The sequence below is a fragment of the Myxine glutinosa genome, chromosome 14, assembly GCF_964187855.1.
Source record: "Myxine glutinosa chromosome 14, kmMyxGlut1.1, whole genome shotgun sequence".
NCBI classification, from domain to species: Eukaryota; Metazoa; Chordata; class Myxini; order Myxiniformes; family Myxinidae; genus Myxine; species Myxine glutinosa.
The window spans coordinates 7,622,027-7,646,686 of NC_136274.1; the positions used below are offsets into that span (position 1 = coordinate 7,622,027).

Below are 24,660 nucleotides of genomic sequence, written 5' to 3' on the forward strand. Positions count from 1 at the left end.
ACTATGCCGCCGCCAAAGCCTATTATTCATACCTTCTGGTGGGACTGGTTTTGGCCCAAGTCTTTCATAAACTGGCTGGCCAAGCCTGGCATTCAACTGAAGGTGATCTAGACAGGAATTTGTAACTTCTTCAGGTATAGGTTATGCAGGGCCTTCTCAAAGTATTCACATGCCTTGATTTTTTTCACATTTTGTTGTGTTACAGTCTCAATTTAAAATGGATTATATTGAGATTTTTTTGTCACTTATCTACACGTAATACCAAGTTTTTGAAAAATAATATTAAAAATGAAATACAGAAATACCTCATTTACACAAGTATCCAGCCCCCTAAATCAAAATACTTCATCGAAGAGCATTTGGCAGCGATTACAGCTTCGAGTCTTCTTGGGTATGTCTGTATCAGCTTTGCACAACTGGATTTGGTGATTTTTTTTCTCCTATTCTTCCTTGAAGATTTGCTCAAGCTCTGTCAAGTTCAATGGGGAGCGTCGGTGAACAGAAATCTTCAAATCTTACCACAGATTCTCAATGTGATTCAAGTTTGGGATTTGGCTGGTACTCAAAGACTTTCACGTTCTTGTTCTGAAGCGATTCCAGTGATGCTTTGGCTGTATGCTTGGGGTCATTGTCCTGTTTGAACGTAAATCTTCGCCGTAGTGCAAGGTCTTTTGCACTCTGAAGTAGGTTGTCCTTAACGATTTGCCTGTATTTGGCTCCGCTCATTGTTCCCTCTATCCTAACAAGTCTCCCAGTCCCTGCTGCTGAAAAGCATCCCCATAGCATGATGCTGCCAACACCGTGCTTCACGGTAGGGGTGGTGTTAGATGGGAGATGACCTGTGTTCGGTTTCCGCCAGACGTAGAGCTTTGCCTTCAGGCCAAAGAGTTCAATTTTCGTCTCATCAGACCACAGAATATTTTCCTTCATGCACTCAGTCTTTCACGTGCCTTTTTACAAACTCCAGTTTGCTGTCATGTGCCCTTTTCTCAGGAGTGTTTTCCGTCTGGCCACTCACCCATAAAACCTAGATTTGTGAAGTACTGCAGAGACTGCTGTCCTTCAGGCAGGTTCTCCCATCTCAGACAAGGAACTCTGTAGTTCTGTCAGAGTTGTCATTGGGTTATTGGTCACCTCACTGATCAAGGTCCTTCTTGCATGGTTGCTCAGTTTGAGGTTGCTCAGTTTGATCAGATGGCCAGTTCTCGGAAGTCTGAGTAGTTCCCATATTCTTTACATTTCCTAATGATGGAGCTCAATGTGCTCTTGGGAACTTTCAACACTCTAGAAATTGTTTTTTACCCTTCCCCAGATCTATGCCTCCTCACAATTCTATCTTGGAATTCTAAGGACAGTTCCTTGGACTTTATGGTAGAATTTCTGCTCTGACATGCACTGTCAACTGTGGGACCTTATGTAGAAAGGTGTTTCCTTATAAATAATGTCCAATCAATTGAATTGGACACACATGGACTACAATCATTGTAGAGACATCTCAAGAATAATCAAAGGAAATTGAGCTCAATTTGGAATGTCATCGCAAAGGGGTTGAATACTTATTGATTCAAGACATTTCAGTTTTTCATTTTAAATGATTTTGTAAAAAAAAAAAATCTAAAAAATAAATAAATAAAATCCACTTTGAAATTATGGGGTATTATGTGGATAAGTTCCAAAAATTTCATTTTTATGACTTAGACAAACTTCACTTTGACATTGTTATGTGTAGATAAGTGACAAAAAAAAAAATCTCAATTTAATTCATTTTAAGTTCAGGCTGTAACACAACAAAATGTGAAAAAAAATGAAGGCACTGTATATATAGAGATATATATATATGAATGAATGAATGAATGATCGTTTTAAGGCCATTTTCCCCGCTGGAGTGGGGGTTAGCCTTGCGGGCCCCATGACAATCATGGTTCCCTGTTTGAGGCAATGTTTTTATGGCCGGATGCCCTTCCTGACGCCAACCCTTGGTCACGCACCATATACATATTTCCAGTTTGTTTATCCCCTTTCCGGCTGTGCCCAATTGTTGCCCTGCTATCGCTATCATATATTTAACTTTATTATTCCAGAAGCCTAATTCTTGTTTAAAGAAAAAAAAAAGAAAAAAAAAAGGATCCCATCTTCCCACAAGTGAACCCCCTCGTCAAATTATTGTTTGAAGGATTTGGGGAGTGAGGGTCAAGCACCACAGCAACAGCTGAAGCTTATTTGTAAAGTTGAAGACAATTTAGTGTGAATTTAAATTTAGCTTCATTATGGCTGTGGTCTCCATTCACTGACTGAATTCCTGATGCGGAAAAGCATCAAATATCGTGGTGGCAGCCTCTCTCACTACTTATATGACACCCACAATTACTCCCATCCTCGCGTGCGGTAGGCCAGGGAAGGTTTTTGGCCAGAGTGACATAATGGTTCGCACATCCGTTCTGAGTTTGGGAGATCGGTGGTTCGAACCCAACCGAGTTCAAAACTTCAATAATAGTATGGACTACTTCCTTACTTGATGCTCAGCATTTTAAAAGGATAGAGCACAGTCAAACAACCATACATTGTCAACCATCACACACGCTTGATGGGCATAATGGCAACCTCTTGCGTGGAAGTTCCTTGTAAGGGAACGTATAAAGTCTTATCTTATCTTCTCTTCTCTTATCTTCCCCCATCCAAAACCTTGATCTTTTCTACCCCCGTTAATTCACTCCAGATCCACTTTTTTGAAATACCGACTTCTTTCATGGAAGTCCGTGCAGTGTCCTTGTGTTTTATCTCCCCTCCCCCCCCACACCCCCACGCCTCCAACCTCCAAGCCCTCTTCCTCCCACAGATCTCCCGATGTCCCTGCTCTCAAATGTTGTGCTTGTGTGCTTCCCCCTCTCTCTCCCCATCTTGTCTACTGCTCCCCTTATATGTTTTATTTGTCCGTTTTTTTTTTTTTGTGATTAATGTTAGCTCTTCCACGAGCCTCGACCTTGTATACAAAAAAAAAGAAGAAAAAAAAGAAGTCGTTCACGAACCGGCTGGCCAGGCCTGACGTTCGCCTAAAGGCGATTTCAAACAGGAATTTTGAATTTGTTCAGGGTGTGAACGAGAATTTCACGACTTCACAAAATATACCGTGGGATCTCAAACACCCACCAAGTAAGACACGCAGCAGGGATACCCAGCTTAACGCCCACCGAGGGACGGCGCACTGTGATACGACAGTTCAGAGTCGATCAGAGTATCGAAAGCAGACTGGAAAGCTTTAAGGTAAGTGCACCATGTCTGCACCATTCTGTCGGACCCATGGTGGCAGCATATCGATACAATTTAATATTTGCGCGATCAGCTTTTGATGGACTCCTCACCCACAGCCGACTATTACTGGCCATCCCTGCAAAAGGGGAGGGGATGGTAAAGCATGGAGAACGAGGGGAAGGAGAAGGTCAAAAGTTCCACGAGCTTTGCATAGTAATATGCAGATGGTTTCTTTGAGCAACTTTTAACTGGCTTCAACATCATCGCAGGAAGAATGTGGCATCTGTGATCTGTTAAGAGCCATGGAGGTGGGGGTATTGCCTCCCCTGCTATTCATCATTCACCAGACTTTATGCCATTTTACTTTGTCCTCCTCTATGCAACATTAAAATACCCCCATCCTCATCAACGTTGTGCCAAATCTATATACAAAAGCGAGTTTGTTTGTTTGTTCCTGATACGTTTCGAACACCCTGGGCCAATTTCCCCAAAATTTGCTCTGCCGCATTCTTTTTACATGCGGAAGGTCAACGTCACAATAAAGATGTTCACTTCCACATCAAATTTATGCAAAGCATTAAATAGCCACGTATTTGGCAATCAATTGGCTTGGGCAAGTTCGGCTGCACGTTCTTTCCTCGGCAGGTAGAAGGTGTCGTTTGGACTGCGTCTGCGTGTTGCAAGGTCAATGCTCTGTTGGGAATCAAACCCATTGCATTTAAATATTTATTTTCCGTATGCGTCATGGAAATTTAAAAACAAATGGTCCTCAGCCTCTATAGAATTACACCGAGTCTAACGAGTGTCACGATCCTGTACGACGATAATCAAGGAAATGAGACCATTTGGCCCATCAAGGCCATGTTGCACTCCAGAGTTAATTTTTGCTGCAGGTGCAAACACCTCCATTTTGGGCCTCAGACGTTTTCTCTTGGTGCGTCTTCCCCTTACCAATTATGCCTCCTAAGTGTCCCTTTATGCTGCCGTTTGTGTGCTTCCCTCCTTTCCACTGCCATCATGTATTTATGGCTTTGCTTATTGATGACTTGATATTAGCCAACAACAATATTCTTGATGCTTCACAAAATAGACAACCCTATATTGATCTAGACAGATAACCCGATCTCGATCTTGATAGATAACCCGATCTTGATCTTGATAGATAATCCGATCTTGATCGAGACAAATACCCGATCTTTATCTGGACAGATAATCCGATCTTGATCGAGGTAGGTAACCTGATCTTGATCAAGATAGTAACCTGATCTTAATAAAGATAGATAACCTGATCATGATCTAGACAGAAACCAGACCTTGATCTAGACAGATAATCCAATCTTTATCTTGATAGATAATCCGATCTTGATCGAGACAAATACCCGATCTTTATCTGGACAGATAATCCGATCTTGATCGAGGTAGGTAACCTGATCTTGATCAAGATAGTAACCTGATCTTAATAAAGATAGATAACCTGATCATGATCTAGACAGAAACCAGACCTTGATCTAGACAGATAATCCAATCTTTATCTGGATAGATAATCCGATCTTGATCGAGGTAGGTAACCTGATCTTGATCAAGATAGATAACCTGATCTTAATAAAGATAGATAACCTGATCATGATCTAGACAGAAACCAGACCTTGATCTAGACAGATAACCCAATCTTTATCTGGATAGATAATCCGATCTTGATCGAGACAAATACCCGATCTTTATCTGGATAGATAATCCGATCTTGATCGAGGTAGGTAACCTGATCTTGATCAAGATAGAGAACCTGATCTTAATAAAGATAGATAACCTGATCATGATCTAGACAGAAATCAGACCTTGATCTAGACAGATAATCCAATCTTTATCTGGATAGATAATCCGATCTTGATCGAGGTAGGTAACCTGATCTTGATCAAGATAGATAACCTGATCATGATCTAGACAGAAACCAGACCTTGATCTAGACAGATAACCCTATCTTTATCTGGACAGATAATCCAATCTTTACCTATGTCAATACCGATCTTGATCTGGACAGATAACCCAAACTTTATCTCGGTAGGTAACCTGATCTTGATCAAGAAAGATAACCTGATCTTAATCAAGATATATAACCTGATATTGCTCTAAATGGATAACCCGATCTTTATCTAAATGGATAACCTGATCGTAATCAAGATAGATAACCCGATCATGATCTAGATCGATAATCCGATCTTGATCGAGACAAATACCCGATCTTTATCTCAATAGATAACCCGATCTTTATCTCAATAGATAACCCAATCTTGATCTCGATAGATAATCCAATCTTTATAGGGTCACCCAACTTTGCCATAAAATAATGGGGGAAAAAATTGTTTTTGACCTGCAACCATGTGAAAACACTGACTTTCTCCAAACAATATCAGCTCCACCATAATTTCAGCTTGTTTAGTCTGTGCGACGGAGGAAAGTCATATCCAAAAAGCTATCTATACTCTCCCCACGATGCCTACCTTGAGAATCATCTCTGCACGAGTCATGCCTTTCACCACTATCTTGGTGTAGCTGGCAGGAGCCTTCCGTACCACATCCGATCCAATGGATGGCAGGTCTTGCAGTACGGTCTTGAGTGAATGGGTATCAAGAAGCAGCTGAGAGACAGGTGCATACAGACGCACACGCATCGGTGACATTTTCCATTCTATTTATCAAAAGACAATCATCCGAAGGGGTATTGTCTGCAAGCCTGCATTATAAGCAGTCTTACACTTGTTTGCATGACAGAGATCTCTCCCTAAGACAGGAATCCATAAGAGTAAGTGGGCCAGCAATGCATAAATAGTAACTTCTTCAGAGTCCATGTGAACTCCTACAACTCCCAGCAAGTAGTGTGTGCAGCATACGTCATCTGATGGCCTCGTGGTGACGGCACCATTGGGCTTGTGATGGGAACAGGCAGCTTACGGCATGGGTACTTTCATGGTTTAACAAAAACTACAAGGCAGATATGTATTACCTTAAACCCATCTCCACCATGCAATACATTTGTTCTCTACCCTCACCAATCATGTGAGAAAGTCTCTTGTAGTACAAGGTTGGTTCAAATCTGGCCTGGGCATTTGTTTATGCTCCTGAACAGGCTTGCATGCCCAGTGCATTCAGAAAGTATTCAGACCCCTTCACTTTTTTTCACATTTTGTTAAGTTGCAGTCTTATGCTGAAATCGTTTAAATTCATATTTTCCCTCATCAATCTACACTCAATACCCCCAAAATGTCAAAGAGAAAACAGAATATTTGAAGTTTTGCAAATTTATTGAAAAGAAAAAACTGAAATATCATATTGACATAAGTATTCAGACCCTTTGCTATGACACTTGAAATTTAGCTCAGGTGCCTCCCATTTATCTTGATCATCTTTGAGACGTTTCTACACCTTGATTGGAGTCCACCTGTGGTAAATTAAATTGATTGGACATGATTTGGAAAGGCACACACCTGTCTATATAAGGTCTCACAGCAGACAATGCATATCAGAGCAAAAACCAAGCCATGAGGTCGAAGGAACTGCCTGCAGGGCTCAGAGACAGGATTGTGTCGAGGCACAGATCTGGGGAAACCTACAAAGAATTTCTGCTGCATTGAAGGTTCCCAAGAGCACAGTGGCCTCCATAATTCTTAAATGGAAGAAGTTTGGAACAACCAGGACTCTTCCTCTGCCATAAAGCCCAGATCGGTGGAGTGTTGCAGTGATGGTTGTCCTTCTGGAAGTTTCTCCCATCTCCACCCAGGATCTCTGGAGCTCGGCCAGAGTGACCGTCGGGTTCTTGGTCACCTCTCCTTACCAATGCCCTTCTCCCCCGATTGCTCAGTTTGGCCGGGTGGCCAGCTCTAGGAAGATTCCTGGTTGTTCCAAACTTCTTCCATTTAAGAATTATGGAGGCCATTGTGCTCTTGGGAACCTTCAATGTAGCATTATTTTTTTTGTCGGCTTCTCCAGATCTGTGCCTCGACACAATCCTGTCTCTGAGCTCTGCAGGCAGTTCCTTCGACCTCATGGCTTGGTTTTTGCTCTGATATGCATTGTCAGCTGTGAGACCTTATATAGACAGGTGTGTGCCTTTCCAAATCATGTCCAATCAATTTAATTTACCACAGGTGGACTCCAATCAAGGTGTAGAAACATCTCAAAGATGATCAAGAGAAATGGGAGGCACCTGAGCTAGATTTCAAGTGTCATAGCAAAGGGGCTGAATACTTATGTCAGTGTGATATTTCAGTTTTTTCTTTTTAATAAATTTGCAAAACTTTCTAAAATCCTGTTTTCTCTTTGTCATTATCGGGTATTGAGTGTAGATTGATGAGGGAAAACATGAATTTAAACGATTTCAGCATAAGGCTGCAACATGACAAAATGTGAAAAAAGTGAAGGGGTCTGAATACTTTCTGAATGCACTGTATATTTAAATAATAATACCTGTACATGTGCTTGTGCTGTGTTACTTTTTAAGTTATTCATCAGCTTTGGAAACACAAGTCCGAGCTTTTGTATCCCTTTGGTATTAAATCCCCACTCCCATTTGTCAGCTGGTGGATTACAACAGCAAACATTTGGCCATGGGTATCGTGTACCAACACTGCAAAGATAAATCGTTTCAAAAATTAATCTACATATGCTGCACTTCCTTTTAGAACTGAAAATCCAGGTCACCCGCTCAAGACTGAACCATCCTCGCAGTGATGCGAGCAACGCAGTCGCAGTGATGCGAGCAACGCAGTCGCAGTGATGCGAGCAACGCAGTCGCAGTGATGCGAGCAACGCAGTCGCAGTGATGCGAGCAACGCAGTCGCAGTGATGCAACGATGTTTACTTTCGTTTCAAACACCATCTTGCTTTGATTTATTGCAAACCTCATCTTCAGAATCAAAATATCAGCAAATTTATAACCGAATGAAAATGAGGAAAACAAAAGGATTGCCATGATTAAGATGAAAATTATGAACCGCTACAACAAGAAGAAGAAGAAGAATCATGAGAGAGGATGCAGGGGTTAAACAATTGGCCAGGAAGATGCAGGATGTCCATTTTAAAGGAGTCTGACCTTGCTATTTCTCTCCTTCTAATGTGTTTATCTTTCTCTCCTGTCGTGTCACGGCAAACTCTGGAACCACGATAAAGCAGCACAGTGGGCCCACACCCCACTTTAGCAAAAGGCAGGAGAGCATCACTTTAAAAGGCAGGTATTCTTGGATCTTTACCTGTTCTGCGCCCACCGTGCTGACGGGTTTGCACTTGAACACGTGGTTGATAAACTTGGGGATGAAGGAGCTTTTGAGGAATCGGGAGTCGGCATATTGAGGAAGGTGGGTTTAACAAAGCAGGAAGAAAACATCAGAAATTCAACTTTATCACAGACTTTTCAGATGTAGAAAACATTTATAAGCTTCGTTATATTCTGTATTCTCAGAAAGTGTAACATTTTATTTATTAAAACCGGAATGAAGCTGCATGCATATGAAGCCTTAAAATTCATTGGCTGGAGAGCTGACTTGACTCCACCCACAATAATTGACAAAATGAAAATCATACGTCTGCTGTGCTGGTTTTCTGGTAGGCCTAAGAAATCCTTGGAAGTCTCGAATTCACAACTTGAATTATCCGATCGAAATAACCACAAAGTATTGGACGTGCACAAAAGCAGGAGGCATGTTTTTGCTGCGTGTGCATAAGCCGGGGTATTTTTTTTTTTTTCAGGAGTGATCGAGCCAGCAGTCCAACCAAATAAATGGATGAGCAATTTGTGTAGCAAATTAAGGTTTTTGCATGTAATTTTGGTTTTAGCCCAAGTTGTCGAGGCTGAATATTGTGAAAATACACAAGGGCCACCAGTCATCATCAACGGATGACTACTGCAGGCACCAATTGCAGGACGGAGCCTCGTGCTGGCTTAACGGTTAACGTGGTGGCTTGAGGTCCTAGAGTCCTGAGTTTGAGTCCCTATTGTGCCGTTGAACTAACACCAGGTGGGCTGACTTTGCCTGCCATCCTTCCAGATCGGCAAAATGAGTACCAGGTTACCGGTAATGGGGCAGACATTGCATTAGCGGCACAGCCTCGTCCCCAGAAAACGATGCAGCCAAGCAGCAACAACAACAATACGAAACAACAACAACAATGGCAAGATCTCTCAAAAAGATGCTAATTCCTGGCATTGCAATGCAGCCCAATGACAGGTCCTTTCCATTTGTTACTCCTCTTCTACTTCTCCATAACCTCTACCGCTACCCTCCCCCCTATAGTCATACTTTCCCTTCCTTTTATACACACCTTCCACCACCCCACTCTCTCTCAGACAAATAATGTAGAAGGCTCTTAAGCACAACAGAGATGGAACTATTCGATTCTAAAAATAAAACAAAATAAACAACTGCCAAAGGACGAGACCCTTGAGGCCCAATAGCTGCTCGAGCTACTTGAGCACAGCTGAGCAATGAAAGTCTTCCAACATGAACCACAACCCAAAGATGAAGCCGAGTGGACCGCTTTGCGGGTTGAAGAAAAACAGGACACCAACTTGGGGATGTCGAGAGATGATCGAATGTGCCTAATTTTTCAAGGACATTTCTAGCGCAAACAAATCGTTTTGGAGGAAGAGCATTCCACAGCTCAACAAAGTAAACATGTCCAGCTAAATAACCACCACACACAAAATGGTGGCAACTCTATCTTTCCAAGCTCCTAATTGCTCTGCAGGCCACACCGGCACAGCTGGAGAAAGAAACGCATAAAATGCATGCCTTCTTCTGTGGATGTTGTAGGGCCCAGGGAAATGGTAAAAGGGAAAACATTCCACAGTTACGCCATAGTAGCAAAGCAACATTCTGCCTTCAATCGCTATTTGGTAATCTAGTATCGATAAAATCGACCAAAATCACTGTTGTGGCGAAAGGAACTGATGAAGGGTCAGACAATTAGTGTGCAGGAGGTTAGATGAGGAGATGCACAGGATTCTGAAATCCTGGCGGAGTGGAAAGCAACTGGAGTGTGAACAGCTGAGAGTCGGCGAGGAAAGAGGAGCGAGAGCAGGAATGCAGTCAACAGGGGAATGGCGAAGCTCGTGCGTCAGTCACGCAGGAAAAGGTGGGCAAGAACACGTGTGGATCCAAAAGACCCTCTAAAAATGGGTTTCCAGAAGATCTTAGCAATGATTGGCAGAAACAGTCGATAGGCAAACTGTCATAGTGCTTCCCAAGCACACTTTTGAGGTAAATACCACGGTGGAATGATTAATTGGTTTGGAATTAAATGGTAGAACAAAATGATCTGTCCTGGCAGTGCCAGTACTTGCTTGAAGCTGCTGTGAAATCATTGACGCTGTCAAAATGTCCCCAAAACATTTATGGGTAGCAACTGCTTGCAGGGCATTGGTAACGGCTTGATGGTAAATAAATATTTAGCCAATTAACAAAGATCTATTAAACAGATCTTAAATAGATAGAGTGGTGGAGGCCACCCGGAAACTTCCTGCAGTTTATGAAATGTTGCCGTATATTAACTTATGGCAAACCTAAAGACAAATATTATACACCACAACAACCCCGCTACCCCCAACCCACATCACTCCACCTTCAAGAGTGCAAAAAAGAAAATTATATTTTTGAGAGAAACCAAAATCAAGTGTTCAAACCACATGCATGAAACATATACTGGCAGTGGGGACGGCTCATAGCACATCAACCACAACTCAGCAGAGCATTACATTAAACATCACAACAAGCGTTACGCCAAGGTCCCCCGTCGGGGAAGTGATGTGAGTTGACAAAGTGGAAGACGCAGGAAAACATGCTATGATATGATATTTCGCTCACAAGGTTCAGACATACATGGAGGCGGCCATCTTGGATTTTGACGTGGCGACCCAATTTTCAATAGCGTTCTTCGTTATGCGTAGATACACCCACATACCAGATTAGAAGTTAGTGGTTCGTTTATTTTTCAAGACATTTCGCTCACAAGGTTCAGACATATATATGGTGGCGGCCATCTTGGATTTTGACGTGGCGACCCAATTTTCAATAGGGTTCTTCCTTATGCCTAGATACACCCAAACACCAGATTAGAAGTTGGTACTTCGCTTATTTTTCAAGATATTTCGTTCACAGGGTTCAGACATATATATGGTGGCGGCCATCTTGGATTTTGACGTGGCGACCCAATTTTCAATAGCGTTCTTCTTTATGCGTAGATACACCCACACACCAGATTAGAAGTTGGTACTTTGCTTATTTTTCAAGATATTCCGCTCACAAGGTTCAGACATACATGGCGGTGGCCATCTTGGATTTCGACATGGGTTGCACCCCCACACCAAATTCGAATGCGGTCCTTCGCTTACGCATGCACGCACGTACGCCCGCACGCACGGACGGACACACGGACGGAGGGGAAAACCATAGTCCCCCTTTCGCTCCGCGGTGCGACGGGGGACAATGACTCCGCAATCAAAGTCAACGGGTTCAAACTATCCCTAGATGAACGAGGCGAAGTGGCTACAGACCCATCAATGGGCAGCACGACGCTAATGTCTCCGCACGACCAGACGAGGTATCCATGAGGCTCCAAGTGCTTGGCCCGAGTGGGATTTGCTCACACACGACGCAAGTATACGTCTTTGTGTGCCAATTCGTGCAGGTCCCAAAGGCCAAATTTAAACCAAACCCTCGTTCCAAAGTTTGTCAGAACTTCATGGTGCTAAATAGGCAGGTTTGAACAAAATGGCACTAGTCGTGACAATTTACATGAATCATTGCGATAGCACAGGACAACCGGACACTCACTCACTTGGCAAATTTGATGCAGAATTGTGTGAAGTATTTTCTGGCCGAAGCCAGGTAATCCCTGACGACGGGAACATTTTGCTTTATGTGGGAGATGATGGACGTAACGTACGGGCTCTGATCGCCGACGTGTTCCACATTCTGCCACGGCATCTGTTCACAGATAATAATTTCACATACTGTACATTCCATAGAATCTCGGAATTCTTACGAATATTTACTTGCAGGTATGTGTGACTTGTATGCAAAGCATTCCATGGTAGGTATGCAATGTATGTATGATAGGTAGGTACATCCGAAAGCAGAACCCTTAAGGGGTACCAAATGTTAGGCCCAAGTATCAAGCCAAATAAAGGCACTCAATAAAAGGGGATGCTGCAAAGTACCTCTTACCTTGGTCATTGCGGTAAGAGCCGGGTCACAGGCTGAGTCCAGGTCTTGAACCAGTAATTGAATACAACTCGAGATGACCCTGTGCACACACATCGAGTCATATGTCAGAAATTGTTCACAGGAAAAAATAAAATCGGAAACACTTCCAATGACAACATGTGGAAAAAAAAAACCGTGTCGACGTGCGTGTCTCGTCTGTCTGTGCGTCTCGTCCGTCTGTCTGCGCGTCTCGTCCGTCTGTCTGCGCGTCTCGTCCGTCTGTCTGCGCGTCTCGTCCGTCTGTCTGCGCGTCTCGTCCGTCTGTCTGCGCGTCTCGTCCGTCTGTCTGCGCGTCTCGTCCGTCTGTCTGCGCGTCTCGTCCGTCTGTCTGCGCGTCTCGTCCGTCTGTCTGCGCGTCTCGTCCGTCTGTCTGCGCGTCTCGTCCGTCTGTCTGCGCGTCTCGTCCGTCTGTCTGCGCGTCTCGTCCGTCTGTCTGCGCGTCCCGTCCGTCTGTCTGCGCGTCCCGTCCGTCTGTCTGCGCGTCCCGTCCGTCTGTCTGCGCGTCCCGTCCGTCTGTCTGCGCGTCCCGTCCGTCTGTCTGCGCGTCCCGTCCGTCTGTCTGCGCGTCCCGTCCGTCCGCCTCGCGCGTCCCGTCCGCCTCGCGCGTCCCGTCCGCCTCGCGCGTCCCGTCCGCCTCGCGCGTCCCGTCCGCCTCGCGCGTCCCGTCCGCCTCGCGCGTCCCGTCCGCCTCGCGCGTCCCGTCCGTCTCGCGCGTCCCGTCCGTCTCGCGCGTCCCGTCCGCCTGCGCGTCCCGTCCGCCTGCGCGTCCCGTCCGCCTGCGCGTCCCGTCCGTCTGCGCGTCCCGTCCGTGCGTCCCGTCCGTCTGCGCGTCCCGTCCGTCTGCACGTCCCGTCCGTCTGTGCGTCCCGTCCGTCTGCATGCGTGCAAGCTGAATTACTATTGACATATCAAAATAAGTGGTTCGTTGCACAAGTTTTCCAATGACATTTTGCTCAAAAGAGGCAAAAAAAAATTCAATAAAATAATTGTTGAAGATTCGTCTGATAAAGATGAAAAACGATGTGCCAAGGTACATGTTTTGATTTTACAAACAAGCAATCATTTGAACATGTTTAACGGTTTAATATTGTTACGTGCTCCTCCCCCAACCCCGGTCACGGTGTACCTCCGAGCCCCAAGAGGAGTCACGGCAGAAAGATGTGTTATTCTGTATGTCAAAGATCAATGGTGAAACCACACCAATTGTTACCAACAAACAAGTATTGTATTAAGGTCACACAAGAATAACGGTACAGTAACAATATTAATCAAAAGTACAATCAATATATATCATTCCGATGATGGTACCATCAGTTTCGTAATATATAACTCGCTGTGCTCCAAGTGAGCGAAAAGCACATCCCCAATGTCTCTTTCCCAGCTTCAAGCCAAAGTTGCTTCCGGCTTCAAGCCAAAGTCGATCCACTCCAGTGATCGTCCGTACGATGTCGTATCGAGACCAGAATCCCGATGGGTTGACAGTTACACTGCCAAAGATGGGTGAAGGTGTCCTCGAGAAGTGACGGGGAAATCACACCTTCAGGTATGGACGTTTGATGGCTCTCAATCGGCGAACCGCAGATTTCCCACTCAAAAGCCACGTTACACACACACACCAAATTAACGTCGATGCGGTGAGAATGGTTGAAGCGAAGTGAAAAACCTTGAGCGATGCGCAAAGCGCGTGAGTCAAAATGGCCGACGGCCCGTTCTCGAGGCGCAACGGCACTACGATGATTCTCCTCGGAATCAACCGCAAAACCTGACACGCAGGTTGATCTGTCACAGCGATAACAACTCTGTCGCAGGAATCCCTTTCCTGGGAAACCCAAAGTTCACTCGTGACTCTCGTTCGCCAACGTTCGCTCCAGACCTCGAAGCAGCTAGGCTTCTTGTCCGACTCGCTCGCTCCACCTTCTCTTCCTCCTCTTCCTCTTCGTCTTCGTCCGGTTCCGGTTTCATTTAAAACATTAACTTTTTTACCTTTTGAAAATAGTAATCTATATTTCCCTTAAATGACAACAATAATAGTACATGGAATCAAAAATGTTTACAGTGGATGAAAACCACAACAACGGAAGTGACGAATCCGTTTAAAAAAAAAAAAAAAAAAAAAAACGACACCTGAAAAACGACAACACCATGTGCAATGTGCGGTTTCTATGATATGTAGCATCTTTCATGAGAATGCATCCACGAACCACTTCAACCACACTCTTACATGCATCGCAACCACGTATTCAGCCGCTGTTTACCGTACCAGTGTAAGGATCTAAGGAACGGTGCATTTACTGTACCAGTGTAAGGATCTAAGGAACGGTGCATTTACCGTACCAGTGTAAGGATATAATGAACGGAGCATTTACCGTACCAGTGTAAGGATCTAAGGAACGGTGCATTTACCGTACCAGTGTAAGGATCTAAGGAACGGTGGATTTACCGTACCAGTGTAAGGATCTAAGGAATGGTGCATTTACCGTACCAGTGTAAGGATCAAGGAATGGTGCATTTACCGTACCAGTGTAAGGATCTAAGGAATGGTGCATTTACCGTACCAGTGTAAGGATCAAGGAACGGTGCATTTACCGTACCAGTGTAAGGATCTAAGGAATGGTGCATTTACCGTAGCAGTGTAAGGATCAAGGAATGGTGCATTTACCGTACCAGTGTAAGGATCAAGGAATGGTGCATTTACAGTACCAGTGTAAGGATATGAGGAATGGTGCGTCGAGTCATCGCCCGCTGGGTTCGGGATCACGAGGTGTAAACAGAGAAGGTTAAGTCTCGGTTAAAGTGAAACTCGACCTAAGCTGGTTTTCTCTTGTCCGTCATAGTTTGAGCTTAGAAGGTTAAAACGCTCGAGTTTAGCGTGTGATCGTGTTGTTGGGAAGGGTGCACAAACCAAAGTGTGCAAAAGCAGATCGGACAAGATGCCACATGAACTCCAGCAAATGGAAAAGCAAACACGTAAATAAACAAATAAACTAAATTAACCAAAAATTGTTTCAGTACCAGAGTAATGAGGGGCAAAGGCCAAGTGCAGCATATTATTTATTTATTACTCACTGTGATCAACCTCATCTGAAGATGATAGTGAAGAGGAATTGCCAAGTACAGGTGTTCGCAGGACCTCTGCAGATTTTGTCCCCTAATGTTTTCCTGTTTTCGGAATGGCAATATTCCCAGCATTTCCCAAGTGGCTTCACCCACACTCGCATCTGCTCCCCCACAAAACCTCCAGTGATGCGGTTTTGTGCTTGCGCTCCCACCTTGTACAAAGAGTTTCCATCGCTCCGCATCTCTGGACTCGTGTCCAACAGGTGCACGCGTTGTTGCTGCTGCAAGCAATCTTTTTCTCCTTTACCAACCATGTGTACGCACATATGCTCCTTCCTTTTGATGCTTCGTTCTTTGTGGTTTGCCTTTTCCAATCGATGTCAGTTGTGGTACAGAAACTTGTGTCTGCCCTGTCCCTAACCGCTGCCATCACAGTCTTCATTTGCTCGCTTGTCTGTTTTATTTATCACAAAAAGAAAAGAATCAATTTGAAGAGCAAAACATCTCGAGGAAATGAGGACGATTCATGTGAAGCAATTTTAATGTCGGGAGGCCTCAATGTCATGGAGAGCCATGAAGAAATGGCCTAGCAGTTACAGCACTGCAAAACCAGAAGGATTTGGTTATCCTTTTTCAAACTTTTCAAAGCCTTTGTGTTTGCTTCCCATTTACCTCCAATATTGGGTGAGGAACAATTGGTCCCACAGATGTTTCTTCATTGATGTTTTTCATCATGTACTTGCTCTTTTTTAAATACCTCGGGGTAGGGATGGAAGGAAGGAGTGTGGTGGGAGTCTGGAGGGGAGAAGGTGAGAGGGGATGGATGAGAGTCTAGAGGGAGGGAGGGGTTGGTGGGATGAGGAGAGGTAGGAGGAGGGGTTGAGCGTTGTCCGGCAATGTCGGGCGACTATAAAAAAAAAAAGGAAAAAAAAAAAAAAAGGCAATTTTCTTTGGATTATGTTCTATTTTTACTTTCATTATTGGGTATAATCCCTGTATTTTTTTTGGAAATTTTGGCCAAGTTAGTTAAAAGAGACACCGTGGGATATTGCATGTACATCCGTAAGTTGGTGGGGATGAGGAATAGAAAGCTCCATGATGCAGCACCCCCTGCTATCATAGGATGCTGATGGCAATTTTAACATTTGAGTTGTCTCGATCTGGATTGATTGATGTCCAAAACGTATCAGAGGCCAGCCGTCCCAAAGCCTTTGCGTCCACATAATCACTGGAACTTAAATGTGCATGCAAGAGACCATTTGTGGAACAAAGTGCAGGTGAATGGACCGATTGCTGAACCAAAATGCATGACGACTACATAGAAGCCACTACAAAGTAAAACGACAACCGGAAGGGAGCGTACCTCCACTGGGCTGAACAGTTTACGTTGTGTATCCCACTGGTAGATCGGATCTGCAACCAGACCTTAAACAAAATCGAATTCGCTAGACACACACACACACACACACACACACACACACACACACACACACACACACACACACACACACACACACACACACACACACACACACACACACACACACACACACACACACACACACACGGTTTTGAGGTTGTTAAAGTGAGTGAGTGAGTGAGGTACAGTCGGCGACTGGCTTTGGAGGCCAGATTTGAAATGTGGTTTTCCCAGGAAAGATCATGGCAGATAGTGAGACCCAAAAGATTGAGTGACAGAACTTCTTGGAGAGGATTATTCAGAAAGTGGATGGGAGGGTTGTCCAGTCGATCTTTTCGGAGAGACATCATAAGAGTGTGAGATTTGTCAGGATTGAAAGACATGTTCCACTTGTTTGCCCAGTCTGTGATTTTGTCCAGGTCTTGCGAGAGTGAGGAGGCTGCAGACTGCCGATCTGAGGGATGAGGAATGGAGCGACAGAGAGTAGAGTCGTCAGCAAAGAGATAGAGAGGATTTTCAAGAGAGTCAGAGAGATCATTGATGAAGACCAGAAAAAGCACGGGGCCCAGAACACTGCCTTGGGGAACACCAGCATGCACAGGAAGAGGGGATGAGAGAAACCCATTCAGGGCCACACGTTGACTACGACTAGAGAGGAAGTCCGCCAGCCATGCGTGGAGATTTCCATAGATACCAAAGGAGGAGAGTTTGGTGAGCAGAGCGGGGTGCCAGACCGTATCGAAGGCACGTGAAATGGCTCTGGAAATGGTGTGAAAAACCCTTGGCTCTAATAGGTGGTATTGCCCCCTTTGGCAGAAACAACCTCAAGAAGGCGTTTCTTATAACTGTCTACCAGTCTCTGACCTTGACTGGGAGAAATTTTTGCCCACTCCTCCATGCAGAATTCTTTCAGCCGTGCGATGTTTGAGGTGTTTCTTGCATGCACAGCTCGTTTCAAATCCCCCCACAACATATCAATGGGATTTAGATCCGGGCTTTGACTTGGCCATTCCAGAACCCTCCATTTCTTTCTTTTCAGCCATTCCTTGGTGGATTTACTGGTATGTTTAGGGTCATTGTCATGTTGCAAGGTCCACCTTCGGTTGAGCTTCAACTTTCCGACAGATGGCCTCACATTATCCTCAAGCACCCTCTGGTACAATGAAGAATTCAGAGTGGATTCTATGAAGGTGAGCTGCCCAGGCCCTGATGCAGCAAAGCTGCCCCAAACCATAATATTTCCACCACCATGCTTTACAGTTGGTATCAGGTTCTTGTGGTCAAATGCTGTCTTTAGTTTTCGTCAAACATGTCTTCTGGTACTGTGACCAAATAGCTCTACCTTTGACTCATCTGTCCAGAGCACATTGCTCCAGAAGTGCTGGTCTTTGCCTACGTGTTCATTGGCAAACTTTAATCTTGCCCTGATGTTCTTTCTGGACAGCAAAGGTTTCCTCCTGGCACACCTCCCATGTAGGTCAAATTTGTGCAGCCTCTTTCTAATGGTAGATCCGTGCACTTTGACATCAACAGTGGCAAGAGCTACCTGTAGGTCCCGTGATGACATTCTGGGGTTCTTAGAGACTTCTTTCAGCATCTTGCGGTCTGCTCTCGGGCTAACCTTGCTGGGGTGGCCTGGCCTGAACAAGTTGGCAGTTGTTTGGAATCTTCTCCACATGTAGATGATCTTCCGGACATTCGAATGATTGATTTCCAATTGTTTGGAGATCTTTTTAAATCCCTTCCCAGACTCGTCGGCATCGATAACCTTCTTTCTGAAGGCCTCAGCGAGCTCTTTTGATCTCGGCATTGTGACGCCACACAATTCAACAAAAAAGAGCATACCAAACTAAATGTCTGAGGTTTAAATAAGACAGGTTCCTCCAAGATCCTCTCTAACGATGTTCTAATCATTTGCACCTGAGCTGGTGCACCTGATTCTAATTTTAGGTATTTGAAGTAGTGATAAATAATAGGGGTGTACTTACTCTTTCCACATGCAAATTTGCATTTACGTATATTTAAATTGTACAATGGACTACAAAATGTAAACGTTTCATGCTATTTGTCATATTTAATCACCTTTATCTATCAACTGTTGAAATGAAGATCAAATAGCTGTATGTTGAAATATGTTGAAAAAGTCAAAACTTTACATGGGGTGTACTTACTTTTTCACGTGACTGTATATATACTGAAACGCAAAAGAAACTTACCACCTTTGAAACCTTTAAATATCAACAATAACACTGCGTGTAGTAAATGTGTGAACTTATTTGTGGACAATAGTGTCCTCACTGTCAGACAAAATGGTCACGGATGGTCACTTGAACCTTCAATGGTCACTTCATAGCACAGCTGTTGAACAGCCGTTTTGACTGTCAGTGATTAGCCAAGGGGTACGGGATGATTTTAATGAGCTGCACGTAATGTCTTGATATTGGCTTTAAAAAGGCCAATGCAAAATGGGCATTTTGACCGAAAAATTTGACCATTTCGACCAAATTCAAAAAGACCGAAAACGCAAAAGAAACTGACCACCTTTGAAACCTTTAAATATCAACAATAACACTGCGTGTAGTAAATGTGTGAACTTATTTGTGGACAATAGTGTCCTCACTGTCAGACAAAATGGTCACGGATGGTCACTTGAACCTTCAATGGTCACTTCATAGCACAGCTGTTGAACAGCCGTTTTGACTGTCAGTGATTAGCCAAGGGGTACGGGATGATTTTAATGAGCTGCACGTGATGTCTTGATATTGGCTTTAAAAAGGCCAGTGCAAAATGGGCATTTTGACCGAAAAATTTGACCATTTTGACCATTTTGACCAACTTCAAAAAGACCGAAAACGCAAAAGAAACTTACCACTTGTTTGAAATGTAATAAAATTGTAACAGTTCAAAATAAAACAAACCAACAATTGCTAATTGAAACATTGGCATTTTATTGATGACATGTCAAGTTTTTGACCAAGATACACCATCTCATCAGTTTGTTCTACAGTACAGAACAGCACAGGGTGTAATGTCAGTCCCCTTTCAATAGCGTGTGTGGCCACCATTGTTTTGGATACAGGCAGTGCATCGTCGGCGTATACTGCCTACCAGTCTTTGGATGGATTGCTGCTGGATTCTGTCCCACTCAGTCCTCAATGTCTGAAGCAGCTCTGCCCATGTCCTGGCCCTGCCAACTACGTGTCTCCCAAGCTCATCCCACAGGTGCTCCATGGGATTCAGGTCAGGGGAGAGTGCAGGCCACTGCATGGTGTTGATGTTCTCGCCTTGGAGAAATGCAGTGGTAAAGCGAGCAGCATGGGGATGAGCGTTGTCATGCTGAAAGGTTCTCAGTTCTGGGTGGTCTCAGGTCTCAGTTCTGGGTATTTAAAGGTTTCAAAGGTGGGAAGTTTCTTTTGCGTTTTCGGTCTTTTTGAAGTTGGTCAAAATGGTCAAATTTTTCGGTCAAACTGCCCATTTTGCACTGGCCTTTTTAAAGCCAATATCAAGACATCACGTGCAGCTCATTAAAATCATCCCGTACCCCTTGGCTAATCACTGACGGTCAAAACGGCTGTTCAACAGCTGTGCTATGAAGTGACCATTGAAGGTTCAAGTGACCATCCGTGACCGTTTTGTCTGACAGTGAGGACACTATTGTCCACAAATAAGTTCACACATTTACTACACGCAGTGTTATTGTTGATATTTAAAGGTTTCAAAGGTGGTAAGTTTCTTTTGCGTTTCAGTATATATATACATACATACATATATACACATACATATATATACGTACATATACATACCTACATATACATACATATATATATACATATATATACATACATATATATATATATACATACATATATATATACATATATATACATACCTACATATACATACATATATATACATACATATATATATACATACATATATATATACATACATATATATATACATACATATATATACATACATATATATACATACATATATATACATACATATATATACATACATATATATACATACATATATATACATACATATATATACATACATATATATACATACATATATATACATACATATATATACATACATATATATACATACATATATATACACACATATATATACATACATATATATACATACATATATATACACACATATATATACATACATATATATACACACATATATATATACATACATATATATATATATACATATATATATATATATACACACATATCTATATAATAATAGCGTAAGGACTCGACTTTGTTGTCCCTTTTACGCCGCAACCAGTGACCCGATGCCCACGGCACTAATGGATTTACGATCTACGAACCGCACTCTTTGTTTATCACGTACAGCCATACTCGAAAAATCTGAATTAGCCGACGTTGGGGCCCAAAAGCATCCGATTAACTGCCGATACGACGCCATCTTACGACGCCATCGTATTGGCGTCTGCTGGGCGAAGGCAAAGCAAGCCGTCCGCCGATTGGACAGGCGAAGGCGAAAGCAAGCCGTCCACTGAGTGGACAATCCAGAGCATGCATTTGTGCCGGTGATCGTTGTTCATATACGCACTCTTCATTCTCATCTTTCTTCCTAACTCTTACTCGGACAAGCAAATCCCCTATGCCATCCATAATGGTACACTCTATCCATACACCACATCCTCCCTTCCGTGGATGTTCCACAGGTTTCGGCTCGTGTGTATATATATATATATATATATATATATTTATATATATATATATATATATATATATATATATATATATATATATATTTCTATATCTATATATATAAAACACAGTTTGTGTGTGTGTGTGTAATGTTACCGATAGACTCCTAAACGGAGAGGCTTACGTGCTTGATATTTGGCATACCTGTGCGTGTGATACCTGTGCGTGTTGAAGCGGTCACGTCCATTTACCAGTAATCATGTTTTGTTTTGCACCAAAGAACAATAATATACTTAGTTGTTTGTTGCAGGTATTGTTCTTCAAAATGTGTCCAGGGTTTCTGGACCACCCTGTATATATATATATATATATATATATATATATATATATATATATATATATATATATATATATATACACACATATATACACACACACACACACACACACACACACACACACACATATATATATATATATATATATATATATATATATATATATATATGTATATATATATATATATATATATATATATATATATATATATATATTATAATAGCCGTAGATGATTCTGTCTGTCTATCTGTTGGGTGTCTGTCCGGGGTGTGGCTTACTCGGTTTGCAGAGTAGCTCCACCCATAGCTCCACCCATTCTGGGAGTGGCTATAAACAAATATCCACCATTTTATTAACTCGCATAGCTTTGAGTCCTGTTTTGTAGGCCCGTGGTGTCTTGCTCTCCCCCAGTTTTATTTCAAATCAAATTCGATAAATCATTTCATTTTTCACAGTCGCTAACATAGTTTTAGACTCGGTTGAAAAAAAAACAGGAAGAAAATCCGATGAAAGTTGCCGTTTATAGAACGAAATGAATTCTCAAAGGCCTGTAACTTCAAGGCCATTGAGTCTCTCTCACGCCTTTATCTCCAATCTAACTCACCATATGATTTCATTTTTATCGATGGTTTTACTTTTAGACTCGGTGTCAGCAATAATTGAGAACAATCCACACACGCGGGAAAATGCAGATATATTTTTTAAAATCGCGTCATGGTGTATCATACACCGCCCAACATGACACCGCCGGCAATGTGTCGATATATATTAAAAATTCGCTTTTGCTTTTCCGTTATGATATATTACTATTTCGTTTGATGATAGTCGTCACAAAAACGTCAACAATGATGCCGACATATATTTCTTCGTTTTTATTTCATTCAACATATTAGCCGGAAGTAAAATATGTTTCAGGAAATTACCGAGAGATATTTCTTCGTTTTTTTTATTAGTTATGTGCGCATACACTTTAAATAGGTTTATTTGAAATCTTTAATTTTCCACAAACATTCCACACACGCGGGAAAATGCAGAGATATATTTTTTTAAATCGCGTCATGGTGTATCATACACCGCCCAACATGACACCGACGGCAATGTGTCGATATCTATTTTAAATTCGATATATCATTTCATTTTTCACAGTCGCTAACATAGTTTTAGACTCGGTTGAAAAAAAACGAGAAGAAAATCCGATGAAAGTTGCCGTTTATAGAACGAAATGAATTCTCAAATGCCTGTAACTTCAAGTCCATTGAGTCTCTCTCACGCCTTTATCTCCAATCTAACTCACCATATGATTTCATTTTTATCGATGGTTTTACTTTTAGACTCGGTGTCAGCAATAATTGAGAACAATCCACACACGCGGGAAAATGCAGATATATTTTTTAAAATCGCGTCATGGTGTATCATACACCGCCTAACATGACACCGACAGCAACGTGTCGATACATATTAAAAATTCGATATATCATTTCATTTTTCACAGTCGCTAACATAGTTTTCGACTCGGTTGAAAAAAAACGGGAAGGAAATCCAATGAAAGTTGCCGTTTATAGAACGAAATGAATTCTCAAACGCCTGTAACTTCAACTTCAAGGCCATTGAGTCTCTCTCACGCCTTTATCTCCAATCTAACTCACCATATGATTTCATTTTTATCGATGGTTTTGGACTCGGTGTCAGCAATAATTGAGAACATTCCACACACGCGGGAAAATGCAGAGATATATTTTTAAAAATCGCGTCATGGTGTATCATACACCGCCCAACATGACACCGACGGCAACGTGTCGATATATATTAAAAATTCGCTTTTGCTTTTCCGTTAAGATATATTACTTTTTCGTTTGATGACAGTCGTCACAAAAACGTCAACAATGATGCCGACATATATTTCTTCGTTTTTATTTGTATTCAACATTATTAGCCGGAAGTAAAATATGTTTCAGGAAATTACCGAGAGATATTTCTTCGTTTTTTTAAATTAGTTATGTGCGAATACACTTTAAATAGGTTTATTTGAAATCTTTAATTTTCCACAATATAATTTACTTGCCATTTATCATTTGATGATTACGAGACAAATTCCTCTTGAGGATCGTGACAATTCATGCGCTGCGTGGAAACTTCTATTTCCAAAATGAATGAGACGATCGATGAAGAACGCAGACTTGAACAGGATGCAGCAAGAAAACGAATGAGACGGGCGAACGAGTCCATCGACGAACGTCAATGCAAACTTGCGGGGTCACCCGTGGGAATCCCACGGGCATGGATGTGTGTGACATTTCGACATATTGAGTTAGATGCTGCACATTCATTTTTACAAAATGGTTACTGGCAAGTCATCAGATCCAGAAATGGTGTAAAAACCACCGTTTAGAGGCCATTTTTCCCCGCAAAGCGGGGGTTGGCCTTTTCGGGGACCGTGGTAGTTGTTGTTTTTTTGTCCCCTTTTTGAAGCAATGTTTTACGGCCGGATGCCCTTCCTGACGCCAACCCTTTTTGCCGCCTTCAACGACAAACAGGGAATTACCAGTGAACTGGTACTCAATTAGCCGACCTCGGAAGGATGACAGGCTGAGTCAACCCCCCTGGCATTAATTCGGCGATCGACCGAGATTCGAAC

At 42.7% G+C, this 24,660-nt stretch overlaps 1 protein-coding gene across 1 annotated transcript in view; it reads right to left on the minus strand.

Moving 5' to 3' along the window:
• Window positions 1-24,660, minus strand: part of VPS53 (VPS53 subunit of GARP complex) — a 130,947-nt gene that overhangs the window by 35,214 nt on the left and 71,073 nt on the right. The window contains exons 17-20 of the mRNA XM_078768551.1: window positions 12,465-12,543; window positions 12,076-12,224; window positions 8,493-8,562; window positions 5,748-5,885 (exon numbers count right to left, since the gene is read on the minus strand). Of these exons, the coding sequence (XP_078624677.1) occupies window positions 5,748-5,885; window positions 8,493-8,562; window positions 12,076-12,224; window positions 12,465-12,543 (436 nt within the window). The remainder of the gene's footprint in view (window positions 1-5,747; window positions 5,886-8,492; window positions 8,563-12,075; window positions 12,225-12,464; window positions 12,544-24,660) is intronic.